Below are 16,124 nucleotides of genomic sequence, written 5' to 3'. Positions count from 1 at the left end.
CTGGTGTTCTGTAGTACAGCAAGGGTGATGTCGGGGAATGAAGTGTATAGTTGTGAGTCATCAGCATAGAGATGGTACTGGAAACCAAATCTGCTGATGGTTTGTCCAATTGGGGTTGTGTAGAGAGAGAAGAGGAGAGGGCCTAGGACTGAACCCTGAGAAACTCTAACAGCGAAAGAGAGAGGAGAAGAAGTGGAGCCAGTGAATGATACACTGAAAGAGCGGTCAGAGAGATATGAAGAAAACCAGGAGAGTGCAGTGTCCTTAAGGCAGATAGACTGGAGCATGGTGAGTAGGAGATGGTGGTCTCCAGTGTCAAAAGCTGCAGAGAGGGCAAGAAGAATGAGCAGAGAGTAGTCACCATTGCGTTTTGCTGTCAGGAGGTCATTTGTCACTTTGGTGAGGGCACTTTCTGTCGAATGAAGGGTGCATAAACCAGATTGTAATGGATCAAGGAGAGAGTGAGCAGAGAGATAGCGGATAAGGCTACTTTCACACTTGCGTTAGGAGCTGATCCGTCTGGTGTCTGTACAGACGGATCCGCTCCTATAATGCAAACGCTTGCATCCGTTCAGAACGGATCCGTCTGCATAACCAGATCTGATTTTTCACTTCGTGAAAACTCAGATCCGACAGTATATTCTAACACAGAGGCGTTCCCATGGTGATGGGGACGCTTCAAGTTAGAATATACTAAAAGAACTGTGTACATGACTGCCCCCTGCTGCCTGGCAGGTTCTGCCAGGCAGCAGGGGGCAGACCCCCCCTATATTTAACTCATTGGTGGCCAGTGCGGCCAGCCCCCCCTCCCCCCTGTTTTTAACTCATTGGTGGCCAGTGCGGCCGGCCTCCCCTCCCTCCCCCCCTGTTTTTAACTCATTGGTGGCCAGTGCGGCCGGCCCCCCCTCCCCCCTAATTAAAATGACCGACCCCCCCATCATTGGTGGCAGCGGAGAGTTCCGATCAGAGTCTCAGTTTAATCGCTGGGACTCCGATCGGTAACCATGGCAACCAGGACGCTACTGCATTCCTGGCTGCCATGGTTACTTAGCAATTTTAGAAGCATTATACTTACCTGCGATGTCTGTGTCCGGCCGGGCGCTCCTTCTACTGGTAAGTGAAAGGTCTGTGCTATAAGCAATGCGCCGCACAGACCTTTCACTTACCAGTAGGAGGAGCGCCGGGCCGGTCACAGACATCGCAGGTAAGTATAATGCTTCTAAAATTGCTAAGTAACCATGGCAGCCAGGAATGCAGTAGCGCCAAACTGGGACTCCGATCGGAACTCTCCGCTGCCACCAATGATGGGGGGTCGGTCATTTTAATTAGGGGGGGGAGGGGGGCCGGCCGCACTGGCCACCAATGAGTTAAAAACAGGGGGGGAGGGAGGGGGGGCCGGCCGCACTGGCCACCAATGAGTTAAAAACAGGGGGGAGGGAGGGGGGGCTGAGCGGAACGGAGGCCAAACGGTGCCAAACTGACGCATTCTGAGCGGATCCGCATCCACTCGGAATGCATTGGGGCTGTACGGATCCGTTCGGGGCCGCTTGTGAGAGCCTTCAAATGGAACTCACAAGGGGCATGGAGCTGATTTCATGCCGGATAGTTTCTATTTTCTCTGTGAAGTAGGCAGCCAGGTCTTCAGCAGAGACATGTGTGATGGGTGCCTGAACTTTAGGACTGAGGAGGAAGTGGAAAGTTTCAAAGAGTTTTTTTTTTTTTTTTTGGGGGTCGTTGGATAGTGTTGAGCGCGAATATTCGAATATCGAATTTTTTGGGCGAATATCTGCACTTCGCAAATTCGCAAATATTTTGAATATAGCACTATAAATTCGCTATTTTGATTTTTTTTTTTTTTTTATTGTTAGATTTTTTTCTTTCCCACTTCCCAAAAGTAGTTCTTGCCTGTCCTGAGGATTCCTGGCTTCCAGGCTGCTCCAGTCAGTGCCCGTTGCCGCTTCTGCCGACTTCTGTGCTCATGGAGCGTCCCCATCACCATGGGAACGCCTCCATACTAGAATGTACTGTCGGATGTGAGAATTAAGTTGAAATCGCAATTCGATTATTATAACTTGAATTAATCGAATTGCGATTTCAACTTAGCACTGCTATATTCCATATTCGTTAACTTCGTTAATTCTAGCAAGCAGACCCATTACAAACAATCTGGTGTGCATAATATACTGAAGTATGACTGAGCATTTGTCACAAGAAATCTGATCTGGATATGAGATGGGCTTCTCTAAGATGTGGTCTTTTGAAGAGGTTTCACTTATTATCTATGACTGCTTTCAGACGTTTTGCAATTTTTAGAAAAATTTCCTTTGTAACGGCGGGTTCGCATTTGCGTTATGGAATTCCATTATAGGTTCCATTATAATAGAGTTATAACGGACTATAACAGAATCTTAGGACGGAATCCAAAATGGAAGCCTTCAAGAGCCATTTTGTGTTGCTCCGTCCTAATACATGTCTATGGGGACACATAACGGTTCCGTTTGGTTCCGTAATACATGACAGAAAGAAATAGTCCTGTTGGCTCAGAATGGTGTCTAGGCTTTAAACACAACAGAAGGACTTTCCCCTGATTGGTTCACAAGCTGTCTGTCAGCCTGTCAGTCAATCAGGGCAAGCTCCATTCTCCCCCAGGGTGTTTTGAGCCTACATCTTCTTCTTAACTGCCCTGTTTCTCTCCAATTTGCTCAGTAAAATGACGAATGTGGTTTTGTGTGACTCTTTAAAAGAAACTTCCGATTTGTTTAACAGGGAAATTCATAAAAATCCAGTTTGCTTATCTCTGTGGTGGATTCATAAACACTTATTTTCAGCTATGTAGATAAGAAATTATATATAAAAATATATTATGAGAAGAAAATGAACTGTCATTGTAGGATTCATAGTTACACTGGGGAGGTTCCCAACCTGACTATTGAGAATATACAGCAATTACAATAAGTTAACTGACACATAATACTGCCGATTGCTGCCTTGATTTTTGAACAGTACAACATTCTCTTATATTTTTTGCCTCTTGGGTTATTTGTTGATAAAAATACCTTCATTGTCTACATTTGGCAATATTTCTTTATTTCCATTTCAGAGTCACCAAAGATACGATTCCCAAGACAACTGAGACAAACCTATATTAAAAAAGTTGGAGAACAGGTCAACCTTCTTATCCCGTTCCAGGTATGATGAACTGATCACTGAGGAGTATACTAGAGTGTACCTCATTGTAAAATGTAAAGATGTGAGAAGCCATATTGAAATTCCAGTGGCCTCATGTCATGTATAAGTACCAAGAAATTACCTATTCATGGAGCAAATTTACACTATGGAGGGGGATTTTTTAAAGTTTGCACAAATTTTGTTGAACATCATCTTTTCACACAAATGTTGCAATTTAATTCCAGTACGAGGGTGGTGAATAATCTGGAGCAACATTCTCTAGCCAAAAGTGTTATTTTTAAAGATGGACCAAATCTTCAGAGTGCAGCGTCTGATAACTTTGTCACAAATTTTAGCAATACAGACTCAAACAAAACTGACTTTACTTTAGTAAAATGCAGTATTTAGGAATGTACTAAACTGGGAAGATTCACATAGTTGGGGGAAATACAACCCATAAATATACAGGGTGGGCCATTTATATGGATACACCTTAATAAAATGGGAATGGTTGGTGATATTAACTTCCTGTTTTTGGCATATTAGTATATGTAAGGGGTGGAAACTTTTCAAGATGGGTGGTGACCATGGCGGCCATTTTGAAGTCGGCCATTTTGAATCCAACTTTTGTTTTTTCAATAGGAAGAGGGTCATGTGACAAGAAAAACAATGGTGTGCTTGGTTTTAACGTAACTTTATTCTTTCATGAGTTATTTACAAGTTTCTGGCCACTTATAAAATGTGTTCAATGTGCTGCCCATTGTGTTGGATTGTCAATGTAACCCTCTTCTCCCACTCTTCACACACTGATAGCAACACCGCAGGAGAAATGCTAGCACAGGCCTCCAGTATCCGTAGTTTCAGGTGCTGCACATCTCGTATCTTCACAGCATAGACAATTGCCTTCAGATGACCCCAAAGATAAAAGTCTAAGGGGGTCAGATCGGGAGACCTTGGGGGCCATTCAACTGGCCCACGACGACCAATCCACTTTCCAGGAAACTGTTCATCTAGGAATGCTCGGACCTGACACCCATAATGTGGTGGTGCACCATCTTGCTGGAAAAACTCAGGGAACGTGCCAGCTTCAGTGCATAAAGAGGGAAACACATCATCATGTAGCAATTTCGCATATCCAGTGACCCCCTTAGACTTTTATCTTTGGGGTCATCTGAAGGCAATTGTCTATGCTGTGAAGATACGAGATGTGCAGCACCTGAAACTACGGATACTGGAAGCCTGTGTTAGCATTTCTCCTGCGGTGTTGCTATCAGTGTGTGAAGAGTGGGAGAAGAGGGTTGCATTGACAATCCAACACAATGGGCAGCACATTGAACACATTTTAAAAGTGGTCAGAAACTTGTAAATAACTCATGAAAGAATAAAGTTATGTTAAAACCAAGCACACCATTGTTTTTCTTGTGAAATTCCCAATAAGTTGGATGTGTCACATGACCCTCTTCCTATTGAAAAAACAAAAATTGGATTCAAAATGTCCGACTTCAAAATGGCCGCCATGGTCACCACCCATCTTGAAAAGTTTCCCCCCTCACATATACTAATGTGCCACAAACAGGAAGTTAATATCACCAACCATTCCCATTTTATTAAGGTGTATCCATATAAATGGCCCACCCTGTAGATGTTCTGGAGATAGCTGTAAGACTGTAGGCTGCTGCTGTGTCATAAATGCAAGGAACTACTGACATATAATTCTTCTATTACAACAGGGAAAACCCAGACCAAAAGTCACCTGGTCAAAAGATGGCCAACCACTGGACCCAAGACAAGTCAGTATCAGAACTTCTGAGTGTGACACCATTCTCTTTATACGATCATCAGAACGATCTCATTCAGGAAAATATGAGCTCACTGTGCAAATTGAGAACATGGTTGATTCTGGAACAGTAAGCATTCGTATTGTGGGTGAGTACATCTGTCTTACACCAATTAAATTACCTTGACGGTCTGTTCATATTAGTATATAGTATATAGGCTGTTTGTAGAGGCGGCAGAGCTCAATAAAGCTCCTCCACCTCTTCCTAGGCCAATGACATTGCATTCATCGGTCGCATGGCTTAGGCACAGCTCAGTCCCCTTTAAGAGAATAGGGCTGACCTACAACACTGAGTGGGTGGCCTTTTTCCAGCTGAACTCTGACCAATCAGATGTCACAGGCTGAGGTAAACACACCCCCTCTTCCCCTGTGCTCCCTATGTAGTCTTTACTGTTTCGCACTAGATGGATTTTTTTGGGTGACTGAGAAGGTGTGTAAAATTACAGGTAGGGAAAAGTACACAGATGTGTCTTTCCTTACCTTTCCTCTTCGCACAAGATATCCTGAGATGAGTGATGACAACACCAGCTTTTAAATAAATAAATGGGGCATTTATCAAAGTGGACTGTTGAATTCTTCCATGGGTTTGCATTGTATGTCAGATGTGGAACTGTGTCATAGTGTCTCTTTGTAACGAAAAACAGATGACAAACTCTCAGTTACTGTACAAAGAGACATTTTATTATAATTATACATTTGTATTAAATGGGCAAATATAAAATGTTGAGCACAAATTGTAATTTTTTTAATCTTTAAACAATACTGTATTTTTAATGTTATATGTGGTAAGGTATCTTAGTGGAAGAGTAGCTTATACCTACTGGTTCTTGTTATTGCTGATTGGCACTCGGTAATGGCTATGCCTCTTAACCTTTTTCGGCAGGAACCCAGATAATCTCTGGTAGGAATTCGTAGTAAAATTCCCCCTCTTTACATTCAGCCACATTTAATTTTCTGTTAAACATTATACTTATATACCATTATTTTAAATATTATGTTATAGATGAGGAAATATGATGAGAAATGTAGGTTCATAAAACTGGTGGAACATTGAGAATATCTCATTTTTGGAATAAGGCCTACCTTTGTAGGAGACCTTTCTGCATGACCACCCCTCAATGCTTTGTATAATGTCCACTAGATGTGTTGATTTATGTTGAAATATCTCTGGTGTTACTGAATATATTTCACAGTCTAAATGTATGCAGACAGTCTAACTAACATGTCCATGTCTGTCTTCATATTGCTGACTGGTGCAAGAGCAAGATTTAAAGTTCAGGGGGAGGAATATCCGTAAAGATCGGGTTTCCTTATCTGAACTATATTTAACTAATCCTAGTGGATAATATCCCGTTATGGATGCTTAACCCTAGCTCCAGCGAGCTGCAGAATGTGTGAGGTTTATTTTAATACATCCTAATTCAGATTTTAAAACATACATTTATCGGCCTACAAATAGTTATGAAAATGATCTTATCCAGCTGATACAAGGAATTTTTCCAGCGTGGCTTGCTATGTATGTTGGCAAATTGCATTTCTAAAATAAATAGTGTTACTACTAGTATTAGACACATGATTAACATGGAAGTAGATTTTATCATAAATCAATAAACAGCATATGGGTTTCATAAGTGTCTAAACTAGAGAACTGTATTATATGGTCAGAGTTTCAGCATGTAAAACTACATCTTCCCTGTAGTGGCCACTATAAAATAAAAGTATGGTCCGTTGACTCTTTCCCTGTATGATATTCAGATGCTTCACATGCCGGAACTGCAGGGATCATCTTCATGAGGCATCCCTTTTTATACAGTCAGATGCGTGGGCCACAATGGTCTTTAAATTAAAATTTAGGACCCATCATGTCATGCTATCTTGTACACTTTACATTTTAAAAGTTAAAGAGGACCTCTTACTTGTCCTGACATGTATATTTCAAAAATTATTTGCATTCCCCATGTAATAACAGTTTAATAGCATATATTCTTAGGATTCTGTATTGTGCTATTCCTTTATTATTTCTATTAGAAGTTTTTGAATTAATTACTAGACATTTGCAATGAAGATCCATCTGGGTATTACCAGTTGGGGTATGTCCTTAAACAGTCTGACTCTGGAAGCACCAACTGGATCTTTATTGCAGACTACTAGCAAGTCATTCATGAACTTCTAGTAAGAATAATAGAAGAATGGCCCATCATAGAGTCAAAAGAATATATATAAACATATATAAAAATGGGACTCTCATGGAGCATTTGATGACAGCACCACACACCCAACCACCTTGAACAAGAGGAACTGATGTTTGTTGGCCCTGATTTCAATTCCATGATCCTTGGGTTGGTTTCCCACTTTTGCTTTCTAAAATTGTAGATGTTATGAAGTGAAGGTTTATCCAGTCTCTCAGCACCCCTTAAATAGGTAATGCACCCAACCAGGGCAGCTTTTTTGGTTATTTGTAAGGATAAATAGGTATACACATGATAAAATGGATGACAAATAGGGGAATATCATTAGTTTAGTTCTGTGTCCTATTAGAAGGATGACATGCTCAGTATGACATCATGACCCAGGTGATGGCAGTGTGCTATTCAGTGCCATCTTTATCAAAACCTGAACCAAAGCTAGTTAGGAACATTAGACTAAGGTCAGCTGAATACACCGATTTTGGTGTAGTCGATACTCAGCCAATGTTCAATTTGCCTGTATAAAATAGATCAACATTTTTTTCAGCATGTCTGATCCTTTGTTCTCAAAGGAGATATGCTTCCACCAGAAATGTCTATAAGCAACGCATTCATGTCTCCCCACTCACAAGCATTCGACCATTGTGTGGCACCTTGAAATATATGTATAGATTGTGGACACAAAAAGAGTAAAGGCCCTATTAGACTGTACAATTTTTGGGCCAATTATCGGGAACAAGCATTCATACGAAGACTTGTTCCCGCTAATTGTCCCATTTAATCGAGCAGCCGATCACCCGATCAATGAGCAAACAGTCGTTGATATTTACTGATGGCCATCTTTCATAAGGTGAAAGTTGCCCAATTATCGGCAGTACATCTTCCTGTGTAATCAGAGAACTGCTGCAAATAATGAATAGAAGAGAATGAGGGAGGAACAACTGTGGTAGCAATCCATCCTCCCACATTCAAAGTTTGCATCAGCCTATGTGTAATGGCACTGCCCAAACATCCGGCACTGTAATAGGGCCCTTGATCTCTATCTTTCAAAGCAGATAAATAGACCCTAAGTGGTCCTACTGGCATTAAGCCTAGAATTTGTAGGAAATTTGATTCAAATAGCTTCTTGTCTAAAACTCACATGAAGCTGGCCAACACAGATCAAACCTGCTGCTTGACTGGACACTTGAATAACAAGATGGACATTTAGCTTGGTTACATTAATATGTAAGCTGGACAACATTTTAGCCATAGGGAATATTTTGCTGATCTCCAGGAACATTTTTTTTCCATTATGATAGTTTGTAAGGTTACTTTCACACTGGCGTTTGGTGCGAATCCGTCTTGTATCTGCACAGACGGATCCGCACCAATAATGCAAACGCTTGTATCCGTTCAGAACAGATCCGTTTGCATTATTCATTAAAAAAAAGTCTAAGTCAAAACGGATTCGTCTTGACTTACATTGAAAGTCAATGGGGGACGGATCCATTTTCAATTGCACCATATTGTGTCAGTAAAAAACTGATCCATCCCCATTGACTTACATTGTAAGACAGGACGGATCAGTTTGGCTCCGCATCGTCAGACGGTCACCAAAACGCTGCAAGCTGCGTTTTAGTGACCGTCTAAAAAACGCAACGAAGACCAAACGCAGCCAAACTGATGCATTCTGAATGGATCCTTATACATTCAAAATGCATTGGGACTGAACTGATCTGTTTTGGGCCGCTTGTGAGAGCCCTGAAACGGATCTCACAAGCGGACCCAGAAACGCCAGTGTGAAAGTAGCCTAAGATCAAGATGCCAGTATTTAGACATGATGAAGATCCACTGTGTTCAGAATGTAGAACCAGACACTTTAGTTCCATGGTTGCCTCTATTATGAAATTGACTATAAATAGCGCCTGAAGGAATATTTAAAGAGGCTGTCCAGAATGAATTTTTTTTTTTACTTTTTATCTTTTTGACAAAGAGCTCAACTCTTATCTGGTGGGTATGTCTGTTTCTGGTTTTGCAACTCAACTCTTTACTTTAATGGGAATGAGCTGCAATACCAGGTACTGAACATGAATGGCCACTGAACAGGAATGGCCACCCTATTAAGTGAAAGTCTTTTTTAATAATGTATACATTAAAGGAACCTTTTGGGCAGACATCCCTTTGGCCAGACCTGCAGTGGGAAGCATACCTATCTGCTTCCCAAGGCTGTATTTGTCCCCTTTACTCCCCCAATGCCGCTGCCTTGCTGGTCCCCATGTGTCAACATCCTGGAAACTGACTGTAATTGAAGTTGCATACTATATTATTAATACTACATGCATACAAATAGCAGTTTGAACTGTGTGTGGATGAAGGGATAAAACAAATGACATTCTTCAATTTGAAGAATGGTGGTCCAGCTATTTGTAATGGATGATCTCCATTTACTGGAGGTATAAGACATGTATCTATTGATTACATAATTGGTTTATGTTCATTATTTGAGTCAAAGGTTTGTCCTTAGTGTAGGCCTTTAATGTGTGATCTTTGGAGGTCTGATCCCCAGAATGTGAATAAGCAACATAAAAATGGCTCCACAATTTTAGCAGGATTACCGCTGATCCTTCACTGTAGTGCCTGACATGAAGCTCAGCAACAGGGATGAAAAATGGTGCTATGCTGTATGCCAGAGTGAAGGGGTTGTTGCAGATCCTGGGGGGTATTTGGTGTCAGACATACCCTCACTGATCTGACTCCCATTGATCATGCACTAATTGACAATCCTGAGGATAGCTCATCAATGATTTATTCCAGAAAAGTCCTCAAACAGGTTTTGTTGTAGAACAGGCATTTAGTGTATACTACTTATTTATTCCACTTTCCAAACATGACTTTATCACACAGATAAGCCTGGTCCTGCACACGCTGTGATGGTCAAAGAGGTTTGGGGATTTAATGCTCTACTGGAATGGCAGCAACCCAAGGACAATGGAAATTCAGATATCACAGGTTACACTATTCAAAAAGCTGATAAGAAGACAATGGTGAGATGCTTTTCTTATTTTATTATCATATATTTTGGATGTTGAATTGATATCAGTCTCTTGATGCCTACCTATGTCATCTTTATTGCCTTGTTATCCTAAAACAAGTACTCTTCATTTTCCCATTCCAGGAATGGTTCACTATATATGAGCACAATCGTCAGCCACGCTGCACAGTCTCTGACCTGATCATGGGAAATGAGTATTACTTTAGAGTATACAGTGAGAATATTGTTGGCCTAAGCGATACTCCTGGAGTTTCTAAGAACACAGCCGTCATAGAGAAAACTGGTGAGTGGAATAGCAGAGGCAATGGGGGATATTTATCAATGCATCTATTTAAATGTATAGGGCTGTTTCAACTAAGCACATGGAAGATTATCTAGGACTCAGTCTTGTCCACCTGCTAGAGATGTCACATCTGTGAAACCAGCATCCATGTGTTTTTCATAAAATGTCAGGCATGTAGTTCACTGTACATATTGTTGTAGCACGCTCCATCATTACAACTGGTCTAAAATAAAAGCCATACATAACTGGACTGTGGCTTATAGGCTAACAAATAATCCACTGGCCAAAGATTTGAAGTGTTTTTAAAGAAGTTGTCCTTTTGTTAATGGGTCTCCCACTAATCACATGATGTCCCACTGCTGGAACAGTCAGCAACAAGCTCTATTCTGTGGGAGACCCAGTAGATGTGCAAAACTCTTTGCAGTTATTCCAAAGAAGAAATTAAGCATTACACATGTTAATTGAAACCAGTAGACATTTTGTAACTCCACTCTGTTCTGAGCAGGGGATGGCTAATCTTAACTTGAGGTACAAGCACACAGCACAGGCCCATTAGCAGCAACTAGTGATGGACGAACATTGGCCGGGACGATTCGCAAACGCGTGTTCACGATCAAATATTCGCGAGCCGGGCGTTCCCGACGGACCCTATTGACTTTGAAGGCAGGCAAACCTGAAAAACCTTCAGGTCATATTTGCAGCCACCAAATACTTACTAGAAGTGCACAAATAGTCCCACAACATAGACAGTGACATACCAGAGGAGGATCAATGGCTAAAATTCCCACAAAAAATATGTATTTTAATCAGGGGCCATTTTTATGCGTCTTAAAGGGAAACTCTCAAAAATGGGCCCTGCTGGAGCCTAGAAGATTTTATTTTAGGCCAAGGGAGTACAGGCCCCAAACATTAGGCATTCACCTGACAGAAAAGAACAAGTGATTATGTGGCTGGAGGTATATTAGGCGGTCACTTAATAACACTTTTACTGTAGGCCAGTGGAGTACAGGCCCAAAAAATTAGGCATTCACCTGACAGAAAAGAAAAAGTGATTATGTGGCTGGAGGTATATTTAGACGGTCACTGGGTAACAATTTTACTGTAGGCCATTACAGGCCCAAAAAATTAGGCATTCACCTGACAGAAAGGAACAAGTGATTATGTGGCTGGAGGTACATTAGGCGGTCACTGAATAACACTTTTACTGTAGGCCAGTGGAGTACAAGCCCCAAAAATTAGGCATTCACCGGACAGAAAAGAACAAGTAATTATGTGGCTAGAGGTACATTAGGCGGTCACTGGATAACAATTTTACTGTAGGCCAGTACAGGCCCCATAAATTAGGCATTCACCTGACAGAAAAGAACAAGTGATTATGTGGCTGGAAGTACATTAGACAGTCACTGGATAACAATTTTACTGTAGGCCAGTACAGGCCCCAAAAATTAGGCATTCACCTGACAGAAAAGAACAAGTGATTATGTGGCTGGAAGTACATTAGACGGTCACTGGATAACTATTTTACTGTAGGCCAGTACAGGCCCCAAAAATTAGGCATTCACTGGACAGAAAAGAACTAGTGATTATGTGTCTGGAGGTGCATTAGGCAGTAACTGGATAACAATTTTACTGTAGGCCAGTACAGGCCCCAAAAATTAGGCATCCACCTGACAGAAAAGAACAAATGATTTTGTGGCTGGAGGTATATTAGATGGTCACTGGATAACAATTTTAATGTAGGCCAGTACAGGCCCCAAAAATTAGGCATTCATCTGACAGAAAAGAACTAGTGATTATGTGGCTGGAGGTACATTAGGTGGTCACTGAATAACAATTTTACTGTAGGCCAGTGGTGTACAGGCCCCAAAAATTAGGCATTCACCTGACAGAAAAGGCCTTTTATGCCGCTGTATATACATAAGACAAGGACCATTCTTTGTTCTGTGTGGTGGCGGATATGTGTGGGCTGGTATAAGGAAATTCAATTATACGTGGTCGTCACAGGTGTTGAATTCCTCCAAGATCCAAGCCGCATTCATTTTTAGAAATGTGAGGTAGTCCACACTGTTGTGAGCTAGGCGAGTGCGCTTATCGGTCACAATCCCCTCTGCTGCGCTGCACGTCCTTTCGGACAGGACACTCGACGAGGGGCAAGCTAAGAGTTTCATGGCAAATTGTGCCAGGTCTGGCCATAGGTCAAGCCTGCACACCCAGTAGTCCAGGGGTTCCTCACTTCTCAGAGCATCCACATCGACCGTTAACCTGATGTAGTCGGACACCTGTCGGTCTAGGCGTTCCCTGAGGCTGGATCCAGAAGGGCGACTGTCGTGGGGTTGGCAGCAAGAATGATCTCATATTCAAAGTGACCAACACATCTTGAAACCGCCCTATTCTTGCAGGTGTGGTAGGATTGTTACCCGCACCTGTTTCGCTGTGGGTGGAAATTCCTATGCCAGCGCCCGCAACAGCAGAATGCAGCATCTTTCGCAGCAAGGCCTGGAAATGCTGCATTCTGACAGCTCTCTATGATGCTGGTAACATGTCCGCTATTTTGTGTTTGTACGGGAGGTCTAAGTACGTTTCCACCCAGTACTGGTCCTTAACCTTTGTGCTTTATATACGGAGGTCCCTCTTCAAAAACTGGAGCATGAAGGCCTCCATTTGCACTAAATTGGAAGTGGTGGAGTGCCCTGGCTCCTACTCATCGCCCAGGAGAATGTGGTCCTCAGTCTCCTCTACCCAGTCACGGACAACACCAGGGATCCCCGAAAAGTTTAAAGTACCCCTCAAAGCTTGCTCTTCTTGCTCCTCCCCCTCCTCCCCCCAGCCACCATCCTCCTCTGACTCCTCTTCAGACTCCTGCTGACATGTCTCAGATGGAGTAGCCCCCCCCTTGGAATTCATTCAGCATTGTGACTTCCTTATCTTCCAGCTCCTGCTCCTCGACGGCTTTATCAATGACACAACGAAATGCACGCTCCAGAAAGAAGGTGTAGGTACGATGTCACTGATGGTGCCCTGGCTGCGACTGACCAGTTTGGTGATCTCATCAAATGGCCGCAGAAGTCTGCATGCATCGCGCATGAGCAGCCACTGGCTCGGTGAAAAGAAACCAAGCTCCCCAGAACCTGTCCTGCTGCAGATTTTGTACAGGTAGTCGCTAATGGCACGTAGCTGCTGGAACAGCCTATCAAGCATATACAAGGTGGAGTTCCAGCGCGTCGGGCTGTCACAAAACAGACGTCTGACGGGCAAGGGGTGTCGCCCCAGAATGTCAGCAAGGCGAGACATGGCCGTGTGAGATCTTCTAAAATGGCCAGCGATTTTTCCTGGCCTGCCGCAAGACATCTTGGACCCTGGGGTATTTGGCAACGAATCGCTGCACGACTAAGTTCAGGACGTGTGCCATGCACGGCACGTGTGTCATTTTGCCCTGTTTCAGCGCGCTCAGCAGATTGGCACCGTTGTCGCACACCACTTTACCAACTGTCAAATTGAGCGTGGTTAGCCACTGATCGGCCTGTGACCGCAGAGCTGAAAGCAGTGCAGGACCGGTGTGGCTCTTGGCTTCCAGGCACAACAGCCGCAGCACAACATGGCAACGTCTCAACATGGCAACGTCTCAGATGGCAACGTCTCAGCAGGTTCTGGGGAGCTTGGGGGGTGCAGCGGAAGAGGCGGTTGCAGTGGAAAAGGAGGAGTCAGCCGAGGAGAAGAAGAGGCAGGCCTGCATGCAATCCGTGGCGGTAACACCAAATTCACATGGGTGCCACGGGTTACATGCTTGACGGCCGTCAGAAGGTTCATGCAGTGGGCAGTAAAAGATGTGTGCCTTCCCTGCCCGTGTTTGCTAGACCACGTGTCTGTGGTCAGATTTATCTTGGCACCGATACTGTGTGCCAGAGATACATTCACTTGCCGCTGAACCTGGTCATAGAGCTCTGGGATGCCCTTCTGGGAGAAATATTTCCTTCCGGGGACTTTCCATTGCAGTGTGCCAATGGCCAAAAATTTTCTAAAGGCCTCCGAGTCTACCAGTTTATATGCAAGTAGTTGGTGTTCTAACAAGCAAGAGGGTTAACCGGCCTCATCAACTTTTTACGCTCGAACATTTGGGCTGCAGATGGCAACACTATTGTCAGCACACACTGCGGAGCTATGTACCGGCGTCCTGGGAGTGCAAGATGTGACCGTGCATAGTGGATTGTTCGCTCCAGATACATTTGCAGTCTTCTTTTTGCCTCATGTGCACTGCGAGTTCTGACTGCTTCTCCTCCTTCTCCTCCCTATCTGCTGCTCCGTTTCTCCCTCTGAACTCCCCTACTCTTCCTCTCTTGTGGGCACCCACGTGACGTCCATCGACACGTCATCATCGTCACCTTCACCACTACTGACATACTGACATTAGAGATCTCGGAGGAGACAGCAACAGCGGGGACCACCCTCCTTGGGCTGATCTGGGTACTGTCATCAGACCGCTGGGTGGCTACCTCCTCTTCCTCATCCGATGCCAATAATGGCTATGCATCGGTTAGGTCTAGGAATGGATGGGAAAATAATTCCTCTGACTCGAGTGGAGGGGCTATGGTGGTGTCTTTTAGGGTGCACACAGCAGAGAGTGAGGAGTGTGCAGATACAGTAGGTGTTTCTGACATTGTGTTTTTAGCACGAAAGCGTCGCGCTGATACTCGGCAACATGGTGCCGAGATCTCGCACTCACTGGGATAGTGACAGCACATCCCAGCAAGCGCGTCATAGAAGCGACGGGAGATCCGACTTGGATTCCCGCCAATTCTACACGTGTGCGGCGTTTGTTATGAATCCTGAGGGGGAAGTCCCCGCCGGATTTTAAATAAAAATCCGGCCTGGGTCCCGCCCTCAGGAGCATACCGGGCCCTTAGGTCTGTTATGGGTTGTAAGGAGAGCCCCCCCTACGCCGAAAAAAACGGCGTAGGGGGTCCCCCTACAATCCATACCAGACCCGTATCCAAAGCACGCTACCCGGCCAGCCAGGAAGGGAGTGGGGACGAGCGAGCGCCCCCCCCCCTCCTGAGCCGTACCAGGCTGCATGCCCTCAACATGGGGGGTTGGGTGCTCTGGGGCAGGGGGCGCACTGCGGCCCCCCCACCTCAGAGCACCCTGTCCCCATGTTGATGAGGACAGGGCCCCTTCCCGACAACCCTGGCCGTTGGTTGTCGGGGTATGCGGGCGGGAGGCTTATCGGAATCTGGGAGCCCCCTTTAATAAGGGGGCCCCCAGATACCGGCCCCCCACCCTAAGTGAATGAGTATGGGGTACATCGTACCCCTACCCATTCACCTGCAAGAAAAGTGGTAAAAACACAAATAAACCACACAGTGTATTAAAATATTTTATTTTTCTGCTCCGGAGGCCGCCCCCTGTCTTCTTTATTAGCTCTTTTACCAGGGGGGGGCTCTTCTTCTTCCGATATCCCGACGGGTCTTCTCCGTTATCCGGGGGGGTCTTCTCAACTCTCCGGGGTTCTCCTTCTGTCTTCTCCTTCTGTCTTGTTGTCTCCTTCTGTCTTCTCCTTCTGTCTTGTTGTCTCCTTCTGTCTTCTGTCTCCGGGGTTCTCCTTCTGTTTTCGCCTCTCTC

At 44.2% G+C, this 16,124-nt stretch overlaps 2 protein-coding genes across 6 annotated transcripts in view; both read left to right on the top strand.

Annotated features, from left to right (window-relative positions):
• LOC121001740 (myosin-binding protein C, fast-type-like) overlaps nt 1–16,124 on the top strand; it is a 607,494-nt gene that overhangs the window by 245,643 nt on the left and 345,727 nt on the right. The window lies entirely within an intron of this gene.
• LOC121001720 (myosin-binding protein C, fast-type-like) overlaps nt 1–16,124 on the top strand; it is a 272,071-nt gene that overhangs the window by 245,708 nt on the left and 10,239 nt on the right. For all 3 annotated transcript variants that reach the window (XM_040432923.1, XM_040432909.1, XM_040432918.1), the window contains 4 exons: nt 3,101–3,189; nt 4,899–5,094; nt 10,078–10,217; nt 10,349–10,508. In XM_040432923.1, coding sequence (XP_040288857.1) covers nt 3,101–3,189; nt 4,899–5,094; nt 10,078–10,217; nt 10,349–10,508 — 585 coding nt within the window. The remainder of the gene's footprint in view (nt 1–3,100; nt 3,190–4,898; nt 5,095–10,077; nt 10,218–10,348; nt 10,509–16,124) is intronic.

The sequence above is a fragment of the Bufo bufo genome, chromosome 1 (assembly GCF_905171765.1).
Source record: "Bufo bufo chromosome 1, aBufBuf1.1, whole genome shotgun sequence".
NCBI lineage: Eukaryota > Metazoa > Chordata > Amphibia > Anura > Bufonidae > Bufo > Bufo bufo.
Note: the sequence above shows the minus strand (reverse complement) of the source record. Positions and strands in the feature narration are given on the sequence as shown.